Raw genomic sequence first — 27,639 nt, 5'->3', positions numbered from 1 at the left:
TTGTGAGTTATGTAGCAATAAGCATTCAAGTTCAGGTGCATTTTTGATAAAATGATTTCTTTTCCTCTGGGTAGATACCCAGTAGAGGGATTGCTGGACCAAATGGGAGGTCTCCTTTTAGTTCTTTGAGGAATCTCCATACTGTTTTCAATAGAGGTTGTACTAATTTGCAGTCCCACCAACAGTGGATAAAGATTCTTTTCTCTCTTCATCCACGCTAGCTTCTATTGCTTTTATTAAAAATAAAAGCCATTTTAGGCGGCACCTGTGGCTCAAGGAGTGGGGCGCCGGTCCCATGTGCCAGAGGTGGCGGGTTCAAACCCAGCCCTGGCCAAAAACCACAAAAAAAAAAAAATGCCATTTTAACAGGGGTAAGATGATATCTCATTGTGGTTTTAATTTCCATTTCCCTCATGATAAGTGACATTGAGCTTTTTGAAAAGATAAAATTGATTGACCTCTTGTTAGATTAACTGGGAAAAGAAGAGGAAGGGCCCAAATAAGCTAAATCAGAAATGAAAAAAGAAGATATTACAACTGATACCACAGAAATAAAAAAATGTCATTGGTAAATAACTATGAAAATCTTTATGCACATGAAGTAGAAAACGTTGAGGAAATGGACAAATTGCAGGAAGCACAACCCCCCAAAACTCAGTCAGGAAGAAATAGAATCGACCAGACCAATAATGAGCAGCAAGATTGAAGCAGTAATAAAAAATCTTCCAACAAAATAGGCCCCAGACCAGATTCATGGCCTAATTTTACCAGACCCAGAAAGAAAAGCTGGTACTTGTTACTTCAGAAGTTATTTCACAACATCAGAGAGGAGGAAATCCTTCCCAGCACATTCTATGAAGCCAGAATCACCTTGATACCAACACCAGGAGAGGATACAGCAAAAAAAGGAAACTACAGATCAATTTCCCTTATGAAAATAAATGCAAAAATCCTCAACAAAATACTGTATTAGCAGGCCGAATTCAACAGCACATCAAATTGATACTTAAAACAGAAACAAAATTTTCTTTCTCCCTTCCTCTCATGCACCAGTAAAATGAAATGAGTCCATTACAACAAAAATGCACAATCTCAGAAATAATCATTTGTTTGAAATGTGGAAGAAACGGAGCAGGGAGAACAATGAGAAAACTTCACAGTAGTCTAGGCGAGAGTCTGTGGCAGTATCGATTGTTTTTGTGTAGAAGGTTTACATGCCATGTAACTTTCAACATATACAGGGTTTTTACCTTAGCTACAGAAAGGTAAATGTCTCTTTTTATCCCCTTGTCATGGATTTAACTTAATAATGCACCATAAGGAAGTCTATTTGATCATTTTTAGATTTTACCTCTATCTCCAGTCACTATCTGTTAAAAATTTTATGTTGGAGAGCTAAATATAATATATATTCTTGTTAACAAAAGTTCCTTAGTTCTTCTCTCTCTGAAAGGAGAAACTATGATGCTCATATGGGTATACGTGCATATGGAAAAATTATCATATATGATATGTATCGTGAGAATTCCTACATCTTAAATGCTTTCCCAAATGTCAGTGGGCTGAGTATGTCTAATGAAATACATCCCGACTTGTCTTGTAGGTCTCCTCCCTCATGCTCAGCGTCGTTCTAACCAATGATTTTGGCCTAGGTGTCATAATTTCCACCATGGTATTAGTGCCTTCATTTACCTTATTTGGATTTTTAACCTTTATGCAAGAGGTAAGAACTGTTGCCCATGGTGTCATATATAGCCTCTTAAAGCAGTTTGTCCAGATCTACAGACACAGAACGTAGAATGGTGGAATGGATGGTCAGTGACTGCAAGTGGGCAATGAGGGATTTTTTTTTAGAAATTGAAAATGTTCTAAAGTTGAATTATGGTGATGCTTGCAAACCTGTGTTAACCTACTAAACATTATTGAATTGCACTCTTAAAATGGCAGAGTTTTATGACATGGAATAAAGCTGTTAAAGGGTTAAAAAGGTTTCATCCTATAGACGTTGCAAAATACAGGCATCTTCAAATGTTATTCAAATCTTCTGCCAGATTTAAAAAAACAGACTTCCCTATTTTGATGGGTATTCATTATCCACTGTGAGGATAGACTCATATACAATACCATTTGATCATTTAGAAAATGTGTTAAACAGTATTCTGTGCTAGTCACTGCAGAGACACCTGGTGAGTAAGATTGCACAGTCATGCCTCTATCAGAGCTTCCTGGAGACAGAGGTATACAAAACTGGAAGGGCGAAGAGCCACTGTTGATTTGCTCTAGACTCAGAGAATTCTTCTGGGCAAGTTATGTTTAAATAATTCATTAAGGATGAATAAGAATTAATTAGTGGGAGAGTGGGACAGGAGGTAAGCATATTCTGCAGAGGGAAAAAGGCATTGAAGCAAAAAGGATAGGAAACATTAAAGAAACCTCGTGGGTTTCAATGGGAGAAAAGTATGAAATGAGGCCAGAGCAAGATAATTCAGTAGAGAACACATTTTCTGGTGCCCTGCACCAGCCTAAAATGGCTTTAAAAAAAGTAGGTTTCCCTGATCTTGTATATTGTTGGTGAACCAGGAAAGTCTTCCATTTGCAAAAGTACTATTTTACTGGCTGAGCAATGCCTGGAATTCTTGATTAGAAGCTCATTTCTTTGCTTGAAGCATTTTCCTCCTCAAATATAAGTAGGCTTGCCAGGTGAAACACATGTACCTAGATCTGTCACTTATTATTTAGAAAGGAAGAATTACATTCTGAATGATTTGACTGATGAAGTGCAAAGAATAATATGTTGGATCTAATTATTATGATGGGAAAATTGTCACCATTAGGGTAAGAAGGGGCCAAGTGCTGAGAGCACTTAGGACAAATATTGTCAACTACTAGAAATTCTACCAGTTACCAGTACCTCTCTCTACTATGCTTTTGGTAGACTTTCAGCTAATGTTAAAACCAAAAAATTAAAAAAATTTAAAAAGTGTTAGAAGAACAGACATAGGTTGCCTGCTCATGGAAAGACAGTAAGGAGATGCCTCTCCTTCTCTGTAAGGGATTACTTTCCAGAACATGCGGAGGAATGGAGCTTGAAGAGGGAAGAGCCAGTCTGTGAAATTTTGTATCATTTAAGTGCAAGTCATAAAGCTGATGAATTTTCATTTAGGCACTTTTTTTTTTTTTTTGGTCTTTTCAGAGAGCCCACGAGCATTACATGAAATACCAAGAATCAAATTTTGACCTCAGTGAAGTTGATCTGCTAGTCTGTCTGATAGTAAGAAGGCTTTTCCACCTCACCACATATTCTTTTGGATGGCTATCATTTACTAGAACTATTTGATCTTTTCTAAAGTATGTTAACTTTGAAAGTGTTGTTAATATAATTTTAGGTAAAGCGATTACACTTTGATATGATTTTAAGCCCCGGAGTTACTTTTTATGTGTATGAATGGACTATGTAAGGCCACAGTTTAATATAAAATTAATTTTTGGTTACTTGACCTGATTGCTGGGGTAATCTCTAAATTTGAAAGAGCATACATTAAAAAATACAGACGCGATACACCTTAAGTCTTTTGAATTACAGATAAAAAGGCAAGAGCTGGACAATAAAACTGGAAGGGGGAAATGATTATATTGGCATAGTTAGGCTGAAGAGAGCTACTGTCTTTGAGTTCCATGTGTCAGTACTTATCTAGACCCTGCCCTAAAGGAGCTTATATTCTGGTGGAAGGAGAGAGATAATGAACTAACTGAAATAATGTATACTGTCAGATGGGTGGTTGGAGAAGGGTATTCCAGCAGAAGGCAACATCAGCCATGAAGCCAGTGTGCTTGTAGCAGAGTGACCAAGGGAGAGAGTGGCGGGAGAGATGGTCATATGAGTAAGGGGATGAAGTGTGGGGTCAGGAGAAGGAGTTACACAGGATGTTCTGGGTCACTCTAAATACTCTGACTCTACTTTGAGTGATGGAGGAGAAGTCCTTGGATATGATCACATTTACATATTAAAAGAGAAGCTCTGTTGGAAATATATGATGAGGGGGAGAGCAGCAGAGGGGGTCTAGATAGGAAAGGGTAACTATAATCCAGGTGAAAAATTATAAAGACCTAGACTTTGGTGGGAATAGCACAGTAGGGATGAGAAGCAACAGGGTTATAGATAATTTCAAAGGTAGTGCAGATAGAGTTTACTGACAAACTGAAAATGAGCAGTGAGAGGATTCCCCCAGGCTGGGTTGTGAATGCCTAGCCACATTTCTCCCCTGATTTATAAGAATAGTTCGCAACTATTTTACCTGAAGACAGAATACCACCAATTTATTTCAGCTGTATAAGTTATGTATGTGAATTTATACCTGAACGTAACTGGCTTTCTTTGCTCCTAGCCTTACTTTCAGGCTTTGCTGTTCATTTTTGTTCTAAGATGCATGGAACTAAAATGTGGAAAGAAAAGAATGCGCAAGGATCCTGTTTTCAGGTTGGAATAAAACTTAATTTCATACCTTAATAACATATTTTGATGTTCCCAAATCGTGGCTGTTCTATCCACTTCTTAATACCAATTTGTATTTACAAAGGAAGCAGCGTGATCATTGTCCTCACCATCAGAAGATTTCTGGCTTTGCTGACACAAAATAGGCCACCCAGGAAGAGTTCTGCCACTTAGCAGCCGGGGGGAACTTTCACAAGTACCCAGACATGCCATTCTTTCATCCGAGGGTGTTGTATCCGTCCTTGAATAGAATGGACGGGATGGAACAGATACAGAATCATAGTTCAGAGTCTTCTAAAAGTGGAAGGACTCTGGAAAGGATGAGAAGTAAAAAAAGATCTAGTGTGGTTAAGATGGGTTTACAGTGAGCAGAGCAAATGAGTGACCTGAGTTTTAAAGGGTGAGGAGCAGTACTTATCAACAGATTAGGAAGAATTGTAGATGCTCACGGCGGGAAGAGTGACGATAGCATGTAAACAGGGGTGGTAGCCAGCGGGATGGGAGTCCTCAGCAGAAGTCAAAGCAAAATTGACAGTCATCATCATCGTCATCATCGTCACCCTCACCCACTGAAAGAAGAGACGGGTAAAATCCCAGGGACACTGATGTTGGATACATTCTCACAGCCAGAAAACCACATATAACATAGTTTATTTTCTCCTCAGACTCTCCCCTCAAAGTAGAGAGGCCAGACCAAATCCAGAAGAACCTGTAGATGAAGATGAGGATGTTCACGCAGAAAGAATAAGAACGGCAACTGCCCTGACCACTTCAAACTTAGATGAGGTAGAAAAGCATGCAACCAAATGGGTGTTAATGGAAATATCTAAGAACTGTCAAGAGCAGCATTTGATAGACTGGTTTCCTTTTTAATGTTTGGGTTCGGTACATTTTTGTAAACCTTAAATATGCAGGCACTTCTTTGGAGTGGCCTGGAAGTTAACATAGGGGTTTTATCCTTCTTTTGAGAAAAATGAGTTTTGATCATTAGAGCTATAATTTAAAAACCAAATAACACCTTGGTTTTAACTTAAAGAACTTAAGTTAGATTTCTTATAAAATGGTAAGTAGAGATTTAAGAATTTAAAGGCTATTCTTTTATTTGACTTAGATGTTGTGGCGTTTCCATGACCTTAGCCACCTCTGTTTTGGCGGGACAATGAGGTGGCTTCTGGGAAGCTTTGGTTTTTTTCTCAGTCTATTTAAAAGCAAGAAATATTTTCTATGTTAGTAGATGCATATTGTATTTGTAACAATGAAGATGAAACACTCAACTCGGGACATCATTTGGTTTATGGCATAGGGAGTGAAAGGTTCCAGCAGGGACATAAAATCTCTGAAATTTAAGAGGAAAATCATGCTGTCATCTCTTCCAGACATCGGTCATAATTGCCAGCTGTCTACACAAAGAATATGCAGGCCAGAAGAAAAATTGCTTTTCAAAAAGGAAGAAGAAACTAGCAACAAGAAATATCTCTTTCTGTGTTGAAAAAGGTTTGGCATAATCACTGTTTCAATTCGCCAGTGTTTTTAGAAATGTCCACTGCACTCCTGTGTTATAGGCACAGTTTCACTTGTAGAAGTATCCATCCACTCATTCAACATATAGTTTTTTGTGTGTGCCAGGGACTGTTTTAGGCTCAGGAAATGCAATTGTGAAGAAAATAGGTGAAGTTCCTGTCCTTGTGGGGGTTTAAATTTTAGGAGGGAGTTCATAAATAAAAATAACTTATCAAGAAAAGCATAAGGTATGGAGTAAGTTTTCTGTGGCACATTGAGGTATGTGAATTGATATGAGTGACACAGCTGCATTCAATGAGGGTCAGGGAAGGCCTCACTTGAGCAATAACACTTAAACCAACATCATCGGGGTGACAAGAAGGTGCCATATATGTGAGAATTAAGGGGCGATAAGAGCATGCAGGTGGAGGAAACAGTGAGGGCAGGGACTCACACACATTTGGAGTTATTCATTTTCAAACAGAAAGGCCAGTGGACATATCTACAAAAGGAAGATGTGAAGTCTAAGGGGTGAGTAGGGCCAGATTTGTATGGCTGTTTTGAACAGCAAGGAGTGTCTCCTTTATGCAACGTTAATGGGATGCCATTGGAGGGTGTTTAGCACATTTGTGTCATGATTTAATCTATATTTTGAGATGATTATATACTGTTTGTTCATGAATTAGGGTGGGGAGCAAGTTAAAAGACTTTTCTATCAGCTCAGATGAAGGGTGATGGTGTGTTAAACATGGGTGATTGTACCCGAGATGAAGAAAATCGTCCTGACTTGCCAGGTTTAGGAATCATTTATGCATGTACACCAACCAAGTGCTACAGAAAACAATTGAGATCATTGTTAACTGAAATCAGCAATATTGGGGGAAAAAAGACCAATTGTCCTTGACATCAAATTCACAAGCTTTGCACTAACATTTTACGTAACTATAAGAATTAAAGAACATAGTTTGATGACATGGAATATATGTATATTATAATTGTTTTTTATTGTTTGGTATTCTTTGAAGGTATCAAGAATTAGGTTACACTGATTGTATTTGTTAGGTAAAGTCCCTCTTGTAATTGACCCCTGCCCCCAAGAGGTCACAACCGTGACCCTCATTTCCTGCCCCTGAGAGCTCTCAAACGTGACCCTCATTTCCTGCCCCTGAGAGCTCTCAAACATGACCCTCATTTTCCTGCTCCTGAGAGCTCTCCACTGGGACCCTCATTTTCCTGCTCCTGAGAGCTCTCCACCGGGACCCTCATTTCCTGCCCCCACCTGTATTAGTACATCTACTACCTTCATATTAGAATTGAGTACTTTGGATTCTTGCTTCTCTCTTCTTGTGATGTTCACAAAGCAGAATGTGTTCCAGCTCGATCCAGGTTAATGCAAAAGATGTAAAGTCTCCATCTTTTTTAATGGCTTAATGGCAGAATGGTATTTAGTATACATATATCACAGCCTGTTTATCAGTTGTTTCCATGTTTTGGCAACTGTAAATTGAGCTGCAGTTTACAGCTCAATTTTCTTTCTGTCTCACAAGTCTAGTGCAAATGTCCTTATGATAAAATTATTTTCTTTCATCTGGGTAAAAACCTAGTAATGGACTTGCAGGATCAAATGGAATGTCTATTTGAGTTCTTTGAGGATTCTCCATACTTCCTTCCAAAACGGTTGTATTAATTTGCAGTCCCACCAGCAGTGTAACAGTGTTCCCTTCCCTCCATATCCATGCCAGCATCTGCAGCTTTGAGACTTTATGATATGGGCCGTTCTCACTGGGGTTAGGTGCTATCTCAGGGTGGTTTTGATTTGCACTTCTCTGATATTCAAGGATGATGAGCATTTTTTCAAATGTTTGTTAGCCATTCGTCTGTTTTTGTCAAAGAGGGTTCTGTTCATATCTCTTGCCCAGAGGTAGATCAGATAGTTTACTCTTTATCTGTTGATTAATTTGGGTTCTCTATAGGTTCTAGTTATCAACCCATTGTCAGATTAATACCTGCAAATGTCTTTTCCATTCTGAAGTTTGGTTTTTTGCTTTACTGGTTGTGTCCTTCGCTGTGCAGAAGCTTTGCAGCTTAATTAAGTCCCATTTGTTAATTTTATTGTTGTTGTGATGACTGCTGAAGTTTTTGTCATAAAATCTTTTCCCAGTCCAACATCATGAAGAGTTTTCCCCACACTTTCTTCTAAGATTTTTATCATTTCATGTCTTAGGTTTAAGTCTCTTATCCATTTTGAGTCAATTTTTGTAAGGGGGGAATGGTGTGGGTCAAGTTTCAGTCTTCTACATGTGGTTATCCAGTTCTCCCAGCACCATTTGTTGAATAAGGATTCTTTTCCCCACTGTATGCTTTTGTTTGGTTTATCAAATATGAGACGGCAATAATAGACTAGTTTTATCTCTTGGTTTTCTATTCCGTTCCATATGGCTATATCTCTATTTTTGTGCCAATACCATGCCGTTTGGTTACTGTTGACTCTTCCCAGCCAAGAGCATGGTATGTTCTTCCATTTGTTAGTGTCTTCTGCAATTTCTTCTCTTAGGGTTTCATAATTCTCTTTGGAAAGGTCTTTCACCTGTTTGCTAGGTATATTCCTAAGTATTTCATTTTCTTTGAAGCTACTATGAAGGGAATTGTGTCCTTTGTTTGCTTCTCAACTTGGCTGTAATTGGCACATACAATTTTGTGGACATTGATTTTATTCCCTGAGACATTGCTGTATTTCCTGATGACTTCCAGGAGTTTTGTGATTGAGTGGCTTGAATTCCCCACTGAAGAGGCATAGGCTGGCTAATTGAATAAAAAAAGCACAAGCCATTCCTGCAGGTCAGTTGCCGCTTACTCCTGGAAGCTTGCAGAATTTTCTTTTTCATCTTAACTTTGAACAAGTTCATGACAATGTGTCTTGGAGAAGTTCTACTTGAGTTGAGATGACCTGGTGTCCACTATCCCTCTGAAAGGAGCGTGTCAGAATCTTTGGTTGTATTTTGGAAATTTTCATTTATAATATCCTTTAGTAGGGTTTCCATGCCTCTGGGATACCTATAACTCGTGTGTTTGAACACTTCATGAAGTCCCATAATTCTGTTACTGAACGTTTTGCTTTCTCTCTTTTTTTTCTGTCTCTTTAACTGCCTAAGTTAGCTCAAGAGCTTTGTCCTCTACCTCTTAGAGTCTTTCTTCTGCCTGGTCTAATCTGTTACTGATACTTTCTACTGCATCTTTAAGTTCCCTGACTGACTGCTTCAATTCCTTAAGCTCCATTATATCCTTTCTATATTCTTACTATCATTCATCTCTTGTTTGATTCTGTTTGGGGATTTCCTTTTATTATAGTTATTTTCCACTTTCTCAACAATTTCCTTCATTGTTTTTACCATCCGTATTTTAATTTCTCCTTCTGTCATTTCTAACATTTCTTTATAGGTGGAATCTTCTGTGGTAGCCACCTTATGATACCTTGTGGGGGTTGCTGTATTTTGGTCTTTCATGTTGCCAGGATTTTTCTGCCATTTCTTCCTCATGAGTGTTTTCTTTCTGTCTATTGCCTTACCCTGTTTTTTCCTTTCACTTCTGGCTCTTTAAAAAAAAAACCATGCTTCTGATCTGAGGTGTTAAAGTCTGAAGTCTCATGCTGCCTCCCTGTGCCCGTAAAGGGATGTTTCTGGGCAGAGCCCACAAGCCAGAGGTGCCTGGTGTCTTCTCTCCCCAATTTCACCACATCCAAATGCACAGAAGGTGTCTCTTGTCCACTATCTTGCTTCAGCCCCCATGTATGTTATAAATTTTAAGATGGTATTGAGGGATGCACAGATCTCAGAAGATTTCATTGTGGAGAAAGGTTTAAGTTAATAAATATTTCACTTACGATATTGATAATCTGATTCTTTCTTTCAGGTGAAATTTTGGGATTGCTAGGACCCAATGGTGCTGGTAAAAGTTCATCTATTAGAATGATATCTGGGATCACAAAACCAACAGCTGGAGAGGTAGTTAAAAATGAGGAAATTGTTTCTGTTCCCCAAATAGAAATTTCATAATAAAGATAGATTAATATCTTTTTACTATACTGATGGGTGTTTTATTATTTTTTTTTCTATTGGATACATTTATTTTTCCTCTTTTATTATTTTTTCCAGTTAGCAAAGGTTTATTATAGGAGTTGGGATGTCACCAAGAACCAATGACCTTTTCCTCATCACAGTTCCTCAGGAACCACCCGAGATTATTAGATTATTAGATTATTATTATTATTACTACCCCATGTAACACTACACTTTTATATTAGTAATTTAAATTTGTTTTCTATAACAAATATATAAAGGAATTTCTATAATATTTCTTTTATGTTTGAACAATTTAGGCTTTTTTATTAACTATATGTCAGATTCTAAATTGTGTGTTTAGAAAAAAGGCTAAACACACAATTCTAAAGTGTCTATACTTTTTTAGGTGGAACTGAAAGGATGCAATTCCATTTCCAGCCACCAGGGAGAAGGCCCTGTCAAGTTCCTGGGGTACTGTCCTCAAGAGAATGTGCTGTGGCCCATGCTGACCATGAGGGAGCACCTGGAGGTGTACGCCACTGTGAAAGGGCTGAGGAAAGGAGATGCAAAGGTTGCCATCACACGGTACAGAGAGGTCCCTTGTGCCAAGAAGCAGGAGGCTGTACACTGACGATGAATTCACTAATAAAGAATGGAGACTAGAAATGATGTCTCCACCTCTCTCAGAGTGTTAGTAGCAGAGCAGTGATGGTGGAAAAGAGCTGGGTTCCTGCATCCCTGAGTGAGGGACCTTTTTGGATTGTATAAAAGTAATTGATGAGGGCTCGGCGCCCATAGCTCAGTGAGTAGTGTGCCTGCCACATACACCGAGGCTGGCAAGTTCCAGACCCAGGTCTTCTAAACAACAATGACAACTGCAACCAAAATACAGCTGGGCATTGTGGCAGGTGTCTGTAGTCCCAGCTGCTTGGGAGGCTGAGGCAAGAGAATCACTTAAGCCCAAGAGTTTGAAGTTGCTGTGAGCTCTGAAGCCACAGCACTCTACCGAGGGTGACATACTGAGACTCTGTCTCAAAAAAAAAAAAAAAAGTAATTGATGAGGAGTAAGTGAATCAATCATTATCCATTTCCATTTTCTAATTTAAAAAAGCCTGGAAAGGAGTAATCAGCCATTTTCAGTTTCTCACTCAGAATTGTAGTTTTTGTTAAAACTTTTTATGAGGTGAAAAGTCTTTCGTGTTCCAAAATAAATGGACTCCCCCTCCACCCCACATCACAAGTTAGAGTTTCGGCAATAATATCGTCTAGCTTCCCTCTTACGTGGTTACTGTTCTTTGTGCTTGGATTTGCCAAAAATCTCTTGACCTGATATTATCACCCTATCTTTCATCATCAGATTAGTGGATGCTTTCAAATTACACGAGCAACTGAACGTGCCAGTGCAGAAATTAACAGCAGGAGCCACCAGAAAGGTAGGTGTGGTGTTTGACACTCTGCTGAGGGATGGCCTGATACGACAGCTAACAGGAGTGTCTCTCTGCATTGCAGCTGTGCTTTGTGCTGAGTATCCTGGGAAATTCACCTGTCCTGCTTCTGGATGAACCATCCACAGGCATGGACCCCACAGGGCAGTGGCAAATGTGGTGAGCATTATTGTAAACCTCAAAGCCACAGGTATAAGTGTTAGGTAAAGATGCATTTTTAAATGGATCTTGAAAAATCCACCCTCAGATAAACTGTATCCTGATTCAGTAGACACAGTTTGTATTATTAGGAAAAAAATAACAAATAGTTTATCTAATCTGCGCCTTATTCAAGTGGTATTTGGGTTAAAAAAAGTAACTATTTTATTGGAGTTTTAGGTTTTGAATCTGGTCTGTTAAAACAGAAAAATATTTTGCCATTTAATTATTGGGATGTCTCTAACTGCCCCCTTTTTGCTTTTCTATTTTGTTTCCTTGGAGACTATTAAGTTTCTGACACAATCTCCCCATTTCTTTTATTTTGTTTGTTTTCCTCTTTGACCTATCCTGGCAAATTTGTTTATTCAGTTTTTCTCAGTTTTTTTCTTGCTATCTCGGACTTACCTTTTGGACTAAAAAATCTTCAATCTAGTCTCATATTTGTGACTGTCCAATATTTTTCCGACTTTAAAAACAACTTCATCATAGTGATTTTATACAAATGTTGAGAGAATCATTTATGAATCCATTATTCCCATCACCTAGTTTCAAGAGTTATCAATAAATGGAAGGCCATTCCCATTTCCTTTCCTCACCCTCCAATTATTTTGAAGGAAATATTAGGCAGTGTATCCTTTTATTTATAAATATTTCAGCATTTCTAAAAGATGTCTTTTTTAACTTAACAACAATATGATTAGCATATCTAAAATATTAAAAAAAATTTCTTTATGTTATCAAAAACTCCTAGTAGGTATTTATATTCCACTTTTTTTTTTTAAATTGGGATTTGAATAGGACTCATATATTACATTTTATCTTTTTTGCACTTAAAAAAATGTGGTTAATTTCTTGCCTTATTGCAGGCAGGCAATCCGGGCAGCTGTTAAACACACTGAGAGCAGTGTCATTTTGATCACCCATTACCTGGCTGAGGCTGAGGCCTTGTGTGACCGTGTGGCTATAATGGTGTCTGGAAGGCTGAGGTGGGTGTCTCTCCAGAGCCTGCACGTGATGCCCCAGAGGAGATTCTGCACGGAAAAGGCAAAATCACAAGGGACGATCTGCAGAGGCCTTCCTTTGTCTTCCCCAGTGACATTCTTTCTCCTACATTTAAAGTTTGAGAATAATGTAACAAAATTAACAGTAATATTTTTCAACATGTTCTTTTTTTGGTTTTTCTACCATAGATGTATCGGTTCCATCCAACACCTGAAAAACAAATTTGGCAAAGATTACATTTTAGAACTAAAAGTGAAGGAACCTTCTCAAGTGACTTTGGTCCACACGGAGATTCTGAAACTTTTCCCACAGGCTGTTCAGCGGGAAAGGTGAGAAGAGCTTTTGATTATGGAGAACTATGTAGGTTCTACCCACTCAGTGGTTCCTTTTGTTCTCTGTATGTACTTCATGATTTGAATTCATAATAAAATTAGAGACCTCAAAAACTGATTTATTGATTCTTCCAGAAACTGTGTCCCCTGGGGCAGGCTGAGTACCTTCTTCTCAGCCCCCCAGGGCTGGTTCCCGGCTCTAGACAGGAACTTGGAAAGATTAGGGGGCAGGGATTTCTAGATGACCCAGACCCACATAGAACCATCATGGGCTTCATGGCATTCTCCCTGACCTTCCTCATAAATATTTAAAAGATATAAATACTTAAAATTTAAAAGATGTAAATATTTAGGGTGAATTTCCCCCCCATAAGAAATAAGCAGCAATTGAGATAAGCAAAGAGTCTCCCTGTCTTTTTTTTCATTCTTTTTCTTTAAAAAAAAATCAGATTAATGTGAGGGTGTAAACAACTAGGTTACAGTGTTTGCATTTCTTAGGTAGAGTCCCTCTTGTACTTGTGTCCTGCACCCCAGAGGTGTGTCATACACCCTTCATTGTGCCATTAAGATACCAAAGAGTCTTCCTTTAATGGAATTTTTATACCTGAAAACAGAAGGGGTGTGTGTACACATGTGCATGCACATACATGTAGGTGTGCATTTGTGTGTGTGTGTGTAAATTATTTGGGGGAAGGCAAGGAGGTAGACCAGAAACTAAATTTAAAATTCCTTGGAAGGGATAAGTACATCAAAAAACCAGGAAATAAAGCATTTGCTTTTTATCTTAGCACAGTGTATATGCAATAGGAGTATCTAAGATACATGCCAGGACATGTAAATTACTCCGATTCCCAGACTTAGGGGTCACAAATCAGGGAAGCAGTTTTTATAATAGGTGGAAAGATCATAAACGGTAAGATAGGACAAGCAAGGGCTGGTCTGAATAGGGTCAGTCTTGGAGGTCTGGTCAACTTTCGGGCCTTCCAAGAGCACCAAACTCCAATTTGGCAATAAGCTGAGAATAGGGCCTGAGCTCATATAGCCAGAAGCAACACATGGAAACAAGATGCCCCAAATAAATTCCATTTCTTTCTCAGTGGTCAGGGAAGTTTTTAATTAAAGTCTTCTAAATCCTTCTCCTACTGTTATTCCAACTCTCCCAACCTCATAAATCTCTTTACAAGTTAGCTTTCTGATGACAAGAATCAACTTTTATTTTGGGATTAGTTCTTAACCCATAATTTGAACCAATCAAAGGGAATAGTTCAAAATATGTTTTCGACAATCAAAAAGTGTGCATAAACTGAGCACAGAAGCAATTATGATATCACTAGAAGAACTGTCTACCACAGCCAGTTACCACTAATTACTTCAAAAATGTTTCCATTGTTAAATGATTTCATTTCCTATAGTATGAGTCATACATTAATTTGAATTGCTTTTATATTAAGAAAGGAAATTGTTGCTAATATGAATATTTATTTTGATGCTCATTTTTCTCCCCTGGAAACTCAGAATCAAATAGAACATTTTTTTTTTTTTAATTTTCAGGTATTCCTCCTTGTTGACCTATAAACTATGCTTGGCAGATGTTTACCCCTTATCTCAGGCATTTCACAAATTAGAAACAGGTAAGACTGACCATATTCAAATAAAGTTTTTGCTAATAATGTGATACTTGTGTGACACGTTTTAAAAGAGGCCGGGCATGGTAGTTCACACCTATAATCTCAGTGCTTGGGTGGTTGAGGCAGGTGGATTGCCTGAGCTCACAGGTTTGGGACCAGCCTGAGCCAGAACGAGACCTTATCTCGAAAAATAGCTGGGCATTGTGGCAGGTGCCTGTAGTCCCAGCTACTTGGGAGGCTGAGGCAAGAGAATTGCTTAAGCCCAGGAGTTTGAGGTTGCTGTGAGCTGTGATGCCATGGCACTCTACCAAGGGTGACAAAGTGAGACTCTCAGAACAAAAAAAAAATAGGCCATGTAGGGCACAATTTTTAAGAATTTTTATAGGAAATAATAGGGATTTAACCCAAACTTCAGTTAATCCAATTCTCTGGAAAGAGATTAATCTCCAGTGCAAGACCTGAAGTTGCAGAGAACGTAACAACCATGCTTGACTATTACTGTGAATCCATGCCGTTACTTCAAAAAGCCCCTTTGAGTGGCTTGCATTGCACACTCACACCAAGTGTCCTAAATTATTATTTCATTCCTCCTCTTTCCTTGTTTATATACATGTTTCTCACTTTTCTCCTTTGGTGGATGTCCTTGCTTTACGTTTCACTAATTTTAAAAAAAGCAAGGGAGAAACTTCCCATCCGTCCATTAGCCTCCTGTGTCTGTGCTGGTTTATTTGTCCTCTTTCCTAATAACTAAGACCATTCTCTGCAAAGTGCCTAACTCCTCTTGATACTTGAAATTGTCCATTCTTTCTCTTCCATCATCATTTTTCCTGCTTTTAAGGGCATCATTCCCGTTAGCAGACGATCATAGTGCAATTTCTCAGCACAGCATGCTGGTGAAATTAATTGCTTGACATTTTTAAATGCATATGGCTTTGAAAAAATAAATGTTAAGTATCTACTGCTAGTCTTGATTTTCTTCTCTTCAGCAAAATGTAACTTTAACCTGGAAGAATATAGCCTCTCTCAGTGCACATTGGAAAAGGTGAGTCAACTAGTTTTGAGTTCGTATCATTCCTGTAAATTTCACATGAAAACAATATGCATTTCCCCTGTATCTTTGACAGACAGTTGAGAACTTGGTATTTTTCCCTTCTTCTTTGTCTCTTATTTAGGTATTCTTAGAGCTTTCTAAGGAGCAGGAGGAGGAAAATTTTGATGAAGATGTTGATACCACAATGAGATGGAAACTTCTTCCTCATTCAGATGAACCTTAAAAGCTTAAACCTAACAGTTTTGGTTGATGTCCTACAGACTTATGTTGTATGTAATAATTAGCAGCATATATAATTTTAAAGAATATTTAATATCAATATCAGGCATATTTTACATATGTAGTTAATAAATTTAAAAATTATTTTTCCCCTGAACTTAGGGGTTATGAAAAATCTGTGATAAAGACAATACAAAGTATTAGTAAAACCAACCAAAGGGCCAACCACTTGTTATTGTGGATATAAAATTATAAACTTGGAATTTTTAAAAATATGACTTTCTTTTCTACCATTTGCTAAGAAAAGATCTTACTGAAATATGTGAGAGGTACATTTAGTAGCCAAGAGCTTCATGACTGCTTTGTACTAGTTCATGATATATCAAGTTTGCAAGTTTTCCTGTATTTACAAATAAAACACAAGGATGTTCTCCTGAAAACTTTCCAGAAATTGTTTTAAAAACAATACTTGTTTGGAGGTCCAAAAACTCACAAGTAGACAAACATACACACTGAGAAATCAGTTCAAATATACCTTTTGAAAACAAAAGGAATCTTAGTAGTATTTATTTAGATTAAAATTTTTTTTTTTTTTTTTTTGTAGAGACAGAGTCTCACTGTACCACCCTGGGGTAGAGTGCGACGTCTTAGGATTTTCATTTTATGATTTTAAAGGGGTGTTAATTTCCTTCATACTTCATTAATGGTTTTCTGTGATTGGTTATTGTTTTGAGCATTTTTTCATATGTCTGTAGGCCGTGCGCCTGTCTTCTTCAGAGAAGTTTCTCTTCAAGTCCCCTGTCTAGCCTGTGATGGGATGGCTTGTTCTTTTCTTGCTTATACGTTTGAGTTCTCTGTGGATTCTGGTTATCAAATCTTTGTCAGAAACATAAACTGCAAATATCCTCTTTCATTCTGAGGACTGTCTGCTTGCTTTACTTACTGTGTTCTTGGCTATGCAGAAGCTTTTTAGTTTGATCAGATCTCAGTAATGTATTTTTGGTGTTGCTTCAATTGCCTGGAGGGTCCTCCTCATAAAGTATTCTCCCAGGCCAATGTCTTCAAGTGTTTCTCCTGCACTCTCTCCAAGAATCTTTATAATTTCATGTCTTAAGATTAAATCTTTTATCCAGTGAGAGTCAATTTTTGTTAATGGTGAAAGTATGGGTCCAGTTTCAGTCTTCTACAAGTCTCCAGCCGGTTATCCCAGCACCATTTGTTAAATAGGCAGTCTTTCCCCCAATTTATATTTTTGATAGGCTTATCAAAAATCAAATGATGATAAGTGTCTGGGTTTATCTCTTGGTTCTCAATTCTGTTCCATACATCTACTTCTTATTTTTGTGCCAATACCATGCTGTTTTAATCACTATAGATTTATAGTGTAGTTTGAAGTCTGGTAGTGTGATTCCTCCTGATTTGTTTTTATTTCTGAGTAATGTCTTGGCTATTTGAGGTTTGTTTTGGTTCCATATAAAATGAAGTACTATTTTTCCAGATCTTTAAAGTATGACGGTGGTGCTTTGATAGGGATTGCATTAAATTTGTAAATTGCTTTGGGTAATATGGACATTTTAACAATGTTGACTCTTCCAAGCAATGAGCATGGTATGTTTTTCCATTTGTTAACATTTTCAGCTATTTCTTTTTTCAGAGTTTTGTAATTCTCTTTATAGAGATCCTTCACATCCTTTGTTAGGTAAATTCCCAACTATTTCATCTTCTTTGTCACTACTGTGAAAGGAATAGAGTCCTTGACTGTTTTTTCAGCTTGACTATTATTGGTATATATAAAAGCTACTGATTTGTGAGTATTTATTTTGTGTCTTGTGACGCTACTGTACTCCTTGATCATTTCTAGAGTTTTGTGGTTGAGTTGCTGAGGTTTTCCAGGTACAAAATCGTATCATCTGTAAAGAGTGAAAGTTTGATCTCCTCTGACCCTATTTGTATACCTTGATCACCTTCTCTTGCCTGATAGCGGTGGCTAAGTCTTCCATTACAATGTTAAAAGGCAGTTGGGACAATGGGCAACCTTGCCTGGTTCCTGATCTGAGTGGAAATGTTTTAAATTCTACTCCATTCAATATAATATTGGCTGTGGGTTTGCTGTACATGGCCTCTATCAGTTTAAGAAAAGTCCCTTCTATACCTATTTTCTTAATTGTTATGATCATAAAAGGATGCTGGATATTGTCAAAAGCTTTTTCTATTGAGAGAATCATATAGTCTTTGTTTTTTAGTTTATGTAACGTATTATATTAATAGATTTACATATATTGAACCACCTTGAGATTCTGGGATAAAACCCACTTGGTCATAGTGTTTAATTCATTTGATGTGTTGCTGGATTCTGTTTCCTGGGATCTTGTTGACTATTTTTGCATCAATATTCCTTAGTGATATTGGTCTATAATTTTCTTTTCTTGTCGGGCCTTATCCTGGTTTGGGGATCAAGGTGATGTTTGCTTCATAGAATGTGTTAGGTAGTATTCCTTCTTTTTCTATATTTTGGAGAAGGTTAAGTAATATAGGTACTAGTTCCTCTTTAAAGGTTTGGTAGAATTCTGACGTAAAGCCATCTGGTCCTGGGCTTTTCTTTTTAGGGAGATTTTGTGTAGTTGATGCTATTTCAGAACTTGATATAGGACTGTTCAACATTTCCACTTCATTCTGGCTAAGTCTAGGAAGGTGTCGTGCTTCCAAGTATTAATCTTTTTCTTCAAATTTTCATATTTCCAGGAATAGAATTTCTTGTAATATTCATTAAGGATTTTTTGAATTTCTGAGGTGTCTATTATTATTTCACCTTTGTCATTTCTGATAGATCATACTATAGACTTTAATTTTCTATTTTTTGTTAGGTTGGCCAAAGGTTTATCAATTTTGTTGAATTTTTCAAAAAACCAACTTTTTGATTCATTGATCTTTTCAATAATTCTTTTGTTTTTGATTTAATTTAATTCTGCTCTAATTTTAGTTACTTCTTTTCTTCTGCTGGGTTTGGGGTTGGAATGTTCTTCATTTTCCAGTTGCTTTAGATGTTCCATTAAGTTATTGACTTCCTCTCTCTCTATTCTCATGAAGAAGGCTTGCAACACTATAAATTTCCCTCTTAGGACCGCCTTTGCAGTATCCCACAGGTTCTGATAATTCATGTCTTCATTATTGTTTTGTTCCCAAAATTTGGCAATTTCCTTCTTAACCTTATCTATGACTCAGATATCATTCAGCATAAGGTTATTTAGTTTCTATCTCTTTGTATGAGTATGCAGATACTTGTTATTGGTGAGTTCAACTTTTATTGCACGATGGTCTGAGAAAATACAAGGAATAATTTTTATACTTTTAAATTTGCTGAGGTTAGATTTCTGACCTAAGATGTGATCAATTTTGGAGGATGTTCTATGGGCTGATAAAAAAAATGTGTATTCAGTTTTGTTAGGATGAAATGTTCTGTAGATGTCTATTAAATTCAATTGTTGTATGGTGAAGTATAAGTCCAAAATTTATTTGCTTAGTTTCTTATTCGAGGATCTATCCAACACTGCCAAAAGGGTGTTAAAAATCTCCAGCTATAGGGTGGTGCCTGTGGCTCAAGGAGTAGGGTGCCCGTCCCATATGCTGGAGGTGGTGGGTTCAAACCCATCCCTGGCCAAAAACCACCACCAAAAAAAAAAAAAAAATCTCCAGCTATTATGGTGCTGGAAGATATTAAATTGCTCATGTCTGTTACGGTCTCCCTTATAAATTGAGGAGCATTCTGGTTGGGTGCATAAATGTTAATAATTGACTTCTCATCATGTTGGGTGTTTACCTTAACAAATATGAAGTGAATCCTTTCTTTCCTTACTTTTGTTGGTTTAAAGTCTAGTTTATCTGCAAATAAAATTGCCACCCCTACTTTTTCTGATTTCCATTTGCCTGAAATATAGATGTCCATCCCTTCATCCTGAGTCTATATTTATCCTTTAGGACAAGATGAGACTCTTGTATGCAGCAGATATCTGGCCTGAATTTTTGTATCCATTCAACAAACCTGTGCCTCTTAAGAGGACAGTTTAAGCCGTTCACATTAATTGATAGTATTGATAAGCCTGGTAGTATTTTGGGTGTCAGGTTTTTCAAAAGTCCAGTGGACATTTTGAATCTTTTCACCACTGTGGAAATTGGGTTTTGGTCAAGAATTTCAGAGTGAGTTTACTTTGGTGGTAGAGCATTGTGTTGGTCATTATGGAGGATGGATTTGAGGATATCCTGAAGAGCTGGTTTTGGTTGTGGCAAATTTCTTCAACGTGTGTGTGTCATTAAAGTATTTTACTTCTCCATCATAAATGAAGCTCAGTTTAGCTGGATACAGGATCCTGGGCTGAAAGTTGTTTTGTTTTAGGAGATTGAAGGTCAATCACCATCCTCTTGTGGCTTGAAAAGTTTCAGCAGAAGGATCTGCAGTCATTCTAATATTCTTCCCCTTGTAGGTTATGATTTTCTTATGTCTGGCTGTTTGTAGTATTTTCTCCTTCATATTAACTTTGGCGAAGTTAATGACAATGTGTCTAGAAGATGCTTTATTTGCGTTGAGTTGTGCTGGGGTTCTGAAACTGTCTGCTGTCTGAATTTCAGTATCTCTTGCCATGTTTGGGAAATTCTCCTTAACTATTACTTAGAGTAGAGTATCTGTGCCTTTTGGAACATAATCTTCTCCTTCAGGGATTCCTATGAGGCGAATGTTTGCTCTTTTGGAGTGGTCCCACAATTCTCTCAGGGAATGATCCATTTTTGATCTCCACTTCTCTTTCTCTTTGAGTGTTTGGGAGTGTTCAAAAGCTTTGTCTTCGATGTCAAAAATCCTTTCTTCTGCTCCCTTCTGTTACTGAGGGATTCTACCATATTTCTCAGATCTTTGAGGGCTGCCTTCATGTGTCAAAATCCCGTCCTCTTTGGGATGGGTTTTGTACCTGAAATTTGTTTCCTTGGAGTCCCAGCTTGTAGCAGCAGGGGTGATGTGAACCTATCAATCCTCTCTCTCATCTCAGCTCCCAATCTTCCACTTTATTGGGTTATTTCTGGCCATTATTTCTCCCTCTGGACAGGAGTATCTGCTGAAAGCTGGCTTCAGTCGGCCATCTTGCCTCCCTCCTATCTCACTTACACATTTTATATGTGTATTGCTCAGTTTTAAAAGTCTGTGTCAGCTCCAATTATTATTCTATGTTTTCCTTAAAAATAGCTATTTCATCTTCAATATCGCAAGAACAAGTTTGCAAGCCCAAGCAGTATTCCTGCTGCTTTTTTGTTGTTGTTGCTGATGATATGTTATATAACTTCAGAATATTTCTATGGTCACTGAAAAAAATTGGTATAATAGAGAAAATATATGAATTTTGAAAAATTGAATAAAAGAATCATCATGAAGTCCAAAAATGGGTGGAGCAAGATGGCAGAACAGAACTCACGAATGATCATTCGACCAAAGAAATATTAATTGGAATTAACTATCCATGCCCAAAAATATCTTAACAAGAACTAAGAAAACCAGGTGATAGATTACAGTACCTGGTCATAGAAAAATAATAAGAAATGATACATTGAAGAATTTACAAACAACAATATTACATTACTGTGTAAACTCTTTTCTAATTCCAGGCAGCATAGTGCAGAGAGAAATACTATTTTCTTGGGGAAACGACAGTGAAGTAAGCTTAGGATTTTGCCTTGGTCCCCTAAACCAGGCTCACCACAATAAAACCCAGGCCTGTAGATCGTAAGGAACAGGGTCCTTAAGGACTAAGCTCCAGGCTAATATCCATGGATTGAGCCTCTAGACCTGTCCCAGTGCTAGATGGCTGACAATCTACACTCCATAAGATGAAATTGCATCATGATCAGGTGGCCACAGCACCTTTGGTTCCCAATAACCCATAGCAACATGCAGCTGTCAGTAACTGGGAACTTAGATTATAGCACAGAACTGCACCCCTAGCACTACAACAGGTGAAGCAGTCATAGGCTTAGGGATCACAATAGGTAACCTGCCAGGAATTTCTGGACAAGCGTACTGTTGAAGGGTGTTCTCAGATGGATCCAGACTGTGAAGTGTGGAATAAATATCTACTTTTTCAATGTGCAGATATTGACACATGACCATAAGGATTAAGAACAGTCAGGGAAATATGACATCACTAAACGGAGAAAATAAGATGCCAGTGACTCACTCCCTCCAAAGAGATGTACATGTATGAACTTCCTGACAAAGAATCAAAAAATAGCTGTTTTAAGGAAGCTCAACAAACTTCAAAAAATACAAAATACATTTTAATGATATAAGGAAAATAGTAAATGACCACAACAAGAATTTTAACAAAGATATTGAAATAATAATGAAAACAAACAGATATTTTGAAACTGAAAAATACAATGATGAGATGGAAAATGCAGCAGAGACCATCACCAGCAGATTTGATCAAGCAGAGAAAAGAATCTGAAGTAGAAGACAGAATATTTGAAGCTATACACTCAGGGGAGAACAAGAGAAAATGGAATAAAAGTTTATAGAATTTGTGAGAATGCATCAAAAGGGCAAATGTATGAGTCATAGGTGTTCAAGAGGGAGTGGAGAAAGATAAAGGGATGAAAAATTTGTTTTAAAAAATAACAGAAGGACAATTTCCAAACTCAGAGAAAGATATAATTTTCTAGGTACAGAAAGATCAAAAAGGTTCAATAAAAATCAATCTGAATAAAACTACTACAAGACCTATTATTATATACTCTAACTGCCAAAGAGATGATTCTGAAAGCACCAAGAAAAAAAACCCAGCAACATATAAGGGAGTTTTAATATGCCCACCAGCAGAACTCTCAGCAGAAAACTTTACATTAGGGAGAGAGCAGGATAATATATTAAAGTGGTAAAGTAAAAACAAAATAAAATTAAAAAACTTTGCCAGGAAAGAACTATACCAAGCAAATCTGTCCCTCAGAAATGAAGGAGAGATAAAGACTTTCTCTTTTCTAGACAAACGAAAGCTAAGGGATTTCATCAATGCCAGACCTGCCTTATAAGAAATGCTAACGGGAGTTATTCAAGATGAAACAAAGGAACACTAATGAGTAGCACAAAAGCATATGAAACTATAAAACTGATAAAAGTAAGTACACAGTAAAATTCAGAATACTCTAATATTTAATGGTGGTATGTAAATCAGTAAAATCTTTAGTATGAAGATTAAATGTCAATGCTATTAAAATAACAACAACTAAAATAATTTGTTACGGGATATTCAACATAAAAGATGTAAATTGTGTCTACAGAAATTCAAAATATAGATTTTAAGTGTAGAGGCCTTTATTTGTTTGATCAAAGTTAAGTTGTTATCAGCTTAAAACAATTATAACTATAAGATACTTTTTGTAAGCTTTATAATAATGACAAAGCAAAAATCTATAACAGACACACTAAAAAGAAAAGGTGATAAATCGAATGCTATTACTAAAGAAAGTCAATTAGCATAAATGAAGATAGTAAGAGAGGAAGAAAAGAGGAATGTATCTACAAAATAAGTTGAAAACAATAAAATGGAAATAGTAGTTTCTTACCTATCAATAATTACCTTGAATATAAGTGAATTAAATTCTCCAAACAAAAGACATAAAGTGACCGAATGAACATCAGAAGCAAAACTCACCTATATATTGCCTATAAGACACTCATTTCAGTTTGCAGAATGTACATGGACTGAAAGCAAAGATATGAGGGAAAGATATCCCACGTAGATGAAAACTGAGAGAGCAGACAAAATAAGCCATAAGTCAAAAACCACAAAAAGAGACAAAAAGAACATTATATAATGAAGAGTCAATACATCAAGAGGATACAATAATTGTAAACATAGTCATATGCTACATATAATCACACTTCGGTCAATGATTGATCACCTATATTATGGTACTCCAATGAGACATGAATGAAAATTCCTATCACCCAGTGGTGTCTTGATTATCCTTACCCTTTAGGTCTAGGCTGTGTGTGTTTTTGTCTTTGTTTTTTAGAAAAATGTATAAAAAGTAAAAGCAAATCTTTAATAAAAAAAAAGCTTATAGAATAAATATATAAAGCAACACAAAATTTTATACATGCAATCTACAAATTCAATGCACTTCCTATCAAAATATCAATATTGTTTTTTATAGAATTAGAAAAAAAATAATTCTAATATTCATATAGAACCAAAAAAGAACCCCAAATACACTATACAATCTTAAGTATAAAAACAAATCTGAAGGAATTATATTACCCACCTTAAAACTATACTACAAGGCTATAGATACCAAAATAGCATGGTACTGGTGTAAAAGTAGACACAGAGACCAAGGGAACAGAACAGGGAACCCATAAACAAAGTCAAATACCTACAACCAACTGCACATTGACAAAGCAGGGAATATACAGCTTGTGTTTTAAGATAAAGATTATTACAAAAGAGTCAAAAAATTTTAACTTGAAAAGTTTATAAAGTAAAAGATCACAGTAAGTTAAAGTTAATTTCTTATTAAAGAAAAAGGTTTAAAATAAATTTAATATAGCCTATGTGTACAGCATTTATAAAATCTATATTAGTGTAGCAGTTTAGTCCTCTACATTCCCTTACTTCTCACTGATGCAGGCAGAGTAACTTCCAGTCTCCAAGCTCCATTCGCAGTAAGTGCTGTGAGGGCTCCAAGAGACATACTGTTTTTAAAATCCATTATACCATATTTTTGCTGTACCTTTTCTATGTGAAGATACAAAAATACTTACCATTGTGTTAAAATTACCTACAGTATCAATGCAGTAATAAGCAATACAGGTTTTTAGCCTAGTAGGTTACTAGGTTTGTGTATGTGTACTCTGTTATGTTCTTACGACAATGAAATTGCCCAAAGATGCATTTTTCGGAATATTTTTTTGTCATTAAGTAAAGCATGACTGTATATATTAGTTTTATATATTTAAATATATAAAACTAATGCTAATAAATTGAAGATAGAGATAGAATAATTATAGCGGACTCATATAATCCACTTTCAGCAATGGACTGATCATTTGGAGAGAAAATCAACAAAGAAACAACAAATCTAAACTGTACTCAACACAAAATGGACCTAGTATGCAGAACAGTTCCTCCAACAGCTGCAGAGTGTACATTCTTCTCAATTGTACATGGAACATTCTTCAAAATAATCATATTTTAGGCCACAGAACAAATCTTAAATTTATAGAAGAGTGAAATTATATCAAGTATCTTTTCTGACCACAGTAGTATAAAACTAAAATTTAATAACCTAAGGAATTTTAGGAAAAACACAAAGACAGTTGAACCTCCATAGCTGATCACCTTCCTACATTGACCACCTCCTTAAATTGACCTAATTTTCATAGACTGGACATGCACCAGGTGTACATAACCATAGAGTAGGCCTGGATCCTTGTGTTGAACACCTCCATATGAATGTCCACCAGTTTGTTGCAGTATTTTGGGTGGTCAACTTACTGAAGCTCTTCTGTCTATAGAAATTAAACATGTGCTTCAACAAACAATGGCTTAATAAAAAAAAAATTGAAAACATTTCTTGCTACAAACAAAAATAGAAACACAATGTACCAAAACCTATGGGATACAGTAAAAGCAGTTCTAAGAGGGAAGTTTGTAGCAATAAATGCCTACACCAAAAACAAGACAAAATGAAACAGGAAAGAAAGATATCAAGTAAACAACCTAATGTTATACCTCAAGGAACTAGAATAGCAATAACAATCCAAAGTTAGTAGAAGGAAGGAAATAATATAGATAAGAACAGTCATAAATGAAGTAGAGACCAAATAAACAATAGAAAAGACCAATGAAACAAAAAGCTGGTGTTTTGAAAAGATAAAATTTATTAACTTTTGGCTAAACTAAGAAGGAAAGAGAGTAATAAAAACGTTAAGATGACAAAGATGGCTGAGTAGAGACTTTACTTGCTAACCCATCCCAGAAGGAAGATGGAAATTTTGATAAAGGAGAGAGAAGAGGCGCAGAGCAGGAATATATTCCGAGAGAGACGCCAGAGCCTGCCAGGGATCCTATGGAGGAAAATTGCAAAGCAGAGATAGAAGAAGATGAAAGAAAGAAGTATTGGAAGGTATCACACCCGGAGAGGCACCACACCCAGTGAAACGGCAAGGAAGGACCTCTCTCACCCTCCACAAGTCTGTGGTGGCCAGGGGATATCAAGATTCTTGGAGGCTTTTCCACCCCCCATGAATGCAGGCAGAGCAAAACATGGTACAGTGGGGGAGAACTTGTGTGATACCTGAGCTTAGACTCTCCATGTGGAGGTCTCCTCCAAGGAGAGCGTCACGAGAGGACAAAGAGCTGGCCTTCTTTCCTGCAGACACTTCCTTCCCTGCCTTTCCTCCACCCATTACAACTGGGAAAGCAGTTTGGGCCAAGAATTTGGGAAGCAACCACCACTTCCTAGCAGGCTGAGGCTTCCATGGACACAGACTTTTCCCTATGGGGCCTGCAGTGGATCCATGGTGCCCAATTCTGATGGTGTTTTGTGGAGTCACTGCTAGTGGGTCAGACAAGCATGGCAGACACCACATTCCCCAGACTCAAGTGGTTTGCAGGGACCCACGGGAGAAGTCTGGATGTTGGACTCTGGAATTTAGCTCTGATCGTATGCTCGTGGGTCTTGGTATGTATTGTGGCTTGATATTTTAATGCTCCACTGCCCACTTCCACAAATCAGTCTTTATTATCATCACTTTGCACAATAAATATTTATTTAGTTTGCCAGTAAATTTGTTAGTTTCTATCATCCAGCTACTTCTTTCTGGGTTCAGTTTCTTTCTTCTTGAAAGATATTAGTAGTACTTTATGAGATGTACATAAAATGGATAATCAGTTTTTGGTAGAAAGATGTGTCTATTCTATTCGTATGCGTAGATTATATTTTATTTGGTTGATCTAATACACCTTTGCCAAACCACCTCAAAACTTAACTGGTTTACAACAGCAGTCTTCTTCTAGCTTTGTTTTCTTGTTTCATTTCCAGCATCTGGATATTTCTTTTTCTCTGAATGTGGTCTCTGTTTTTGTTAGGCCCTATTTACCCATTTAATCTGCCTTTGTTGAGGGAGCATTCATATCAGTATAGTCTGAAAATTTGTAGAAATCCCGTTATTATCTTTTAAAATCACAAAAATAAATTGACAAGTAACTGGCTCTCTATCTTCTTCAGCTTTTAAAATTTTACACTAAGTATACTAGAAAACTTGCAAAGAACCCCCCCACCCCCAAACTCCCAGACCATGTTCAGAAAAGGAATGGTTGTATGTTGGAAACATGCTTTTAGATGAGATTGAATATATTTTTGTTTGAAGTTACCATTGAATGTTTATAAAAAGGCTGAGTACCTGAGATTATTATATAATCATCTGTAAATAATTTCTATGAAGGAAAAATAATTGCACGCAAAGCACAACATATTTTGATTCAATTAAACATCTGAAAAACAAATATAGTAAGAGTTAGTGGCCAAAAACATTGAGGTGTGTGGCTGGATTTCCTGGTTTATAAAAGCAAAAGAACTGAGATTTCTCGATATTTCTTCTTAGGCATCCTGCACAGGGAGTGGATCTACTATAACAAATCATCTCACTTTTTACATACTGCCCCCAAGAAAGC

At 36.9% G+C, this 27,639-nt stretch overlaps 1 protein-coding gene across 5 annotated transcripts in view; it reads left to right on the top strand.

Moving 5' to 3' along the window:
• Positions 1-21,344, top strand: part of ABCA6 (ATP binding cassette subfamily A member 6) — a 75,263-nt gene extending 53,919 nt beyond the window's left edge. For all 5 annotated transcript variants that reach the window (XM_053570861.1, XM_053570862.1, XM_053570858.1 and 2 more), the window contains exons 27-40: positions 1,604-1,723; positions 3,194-3,271; positions 4,386-4,477; positions 5,158-5,278; positions 5,869-5,986; positions 9,902-9,993; positions 10,457-10,635; positions 11,408-11,483; positions 11,560-11,654; positions 12,560-12,679; positions 12,884-13,024; positions 14,579-14,658; positions 15,642-15,697; positions 15,828-21,344. In XM_053570861.1, coding sequence (XP_053426836.1) covers positions 1,604-1,723; positions 3,194-3,271; positions 4,386-4,477; positions 5,158-5,278; positions 5,869-5,986; positions 9,902-9,993; positions 10,457-10,635; positions 11,408-11,483; positions 11,560-11,654; positions 12,560-12,679; positions 12,884-13,024; positions 14,579-14,658; positions 15,642-15,697; positions 15,828-15,929 — 1,470 coding nt within the window. In that variant the 3' untranslated portion in view covers positions 15,930-21,344. The remainder of the gene's footprint in view (positions 1-1,603; positions 1,724-3,193; positions 3,272-4,385; positions 4,478-5,157; positions 5,279-5,868; positions 5,987-9,901; positions 9,994-10,456; positions 10,636-11,407; positions 11,484-11,559; positions 11,655-12,559; positions 12,680-12,883; positions 13,025-14,578; positions 14,659-15,641; positions 15,698-15,827) is intronic.
• The last annotated feature ends 6,295 nt before the right edge of the window (positions 21,345-27,639 follow it).

Source organism: Nycticebus coucang, chromosome 18 (assembly GCF_027406575.1).
Source record: "Nycticebus coucang isolate mNycCou1 chromosome 18, mNycCou1.pri, whole genome shotgun sequence".
Lineage (NCBI taxonomy): Eukaryota > Metazoa > Chordata > Mammalia > Primates > Lorisidae > Nycticebus > Nycticebus coucang.
Note: the sequence above shows the minus strand (reverse complement) of the source record. Positions and strands in the feature narration are given on the sequence as shown.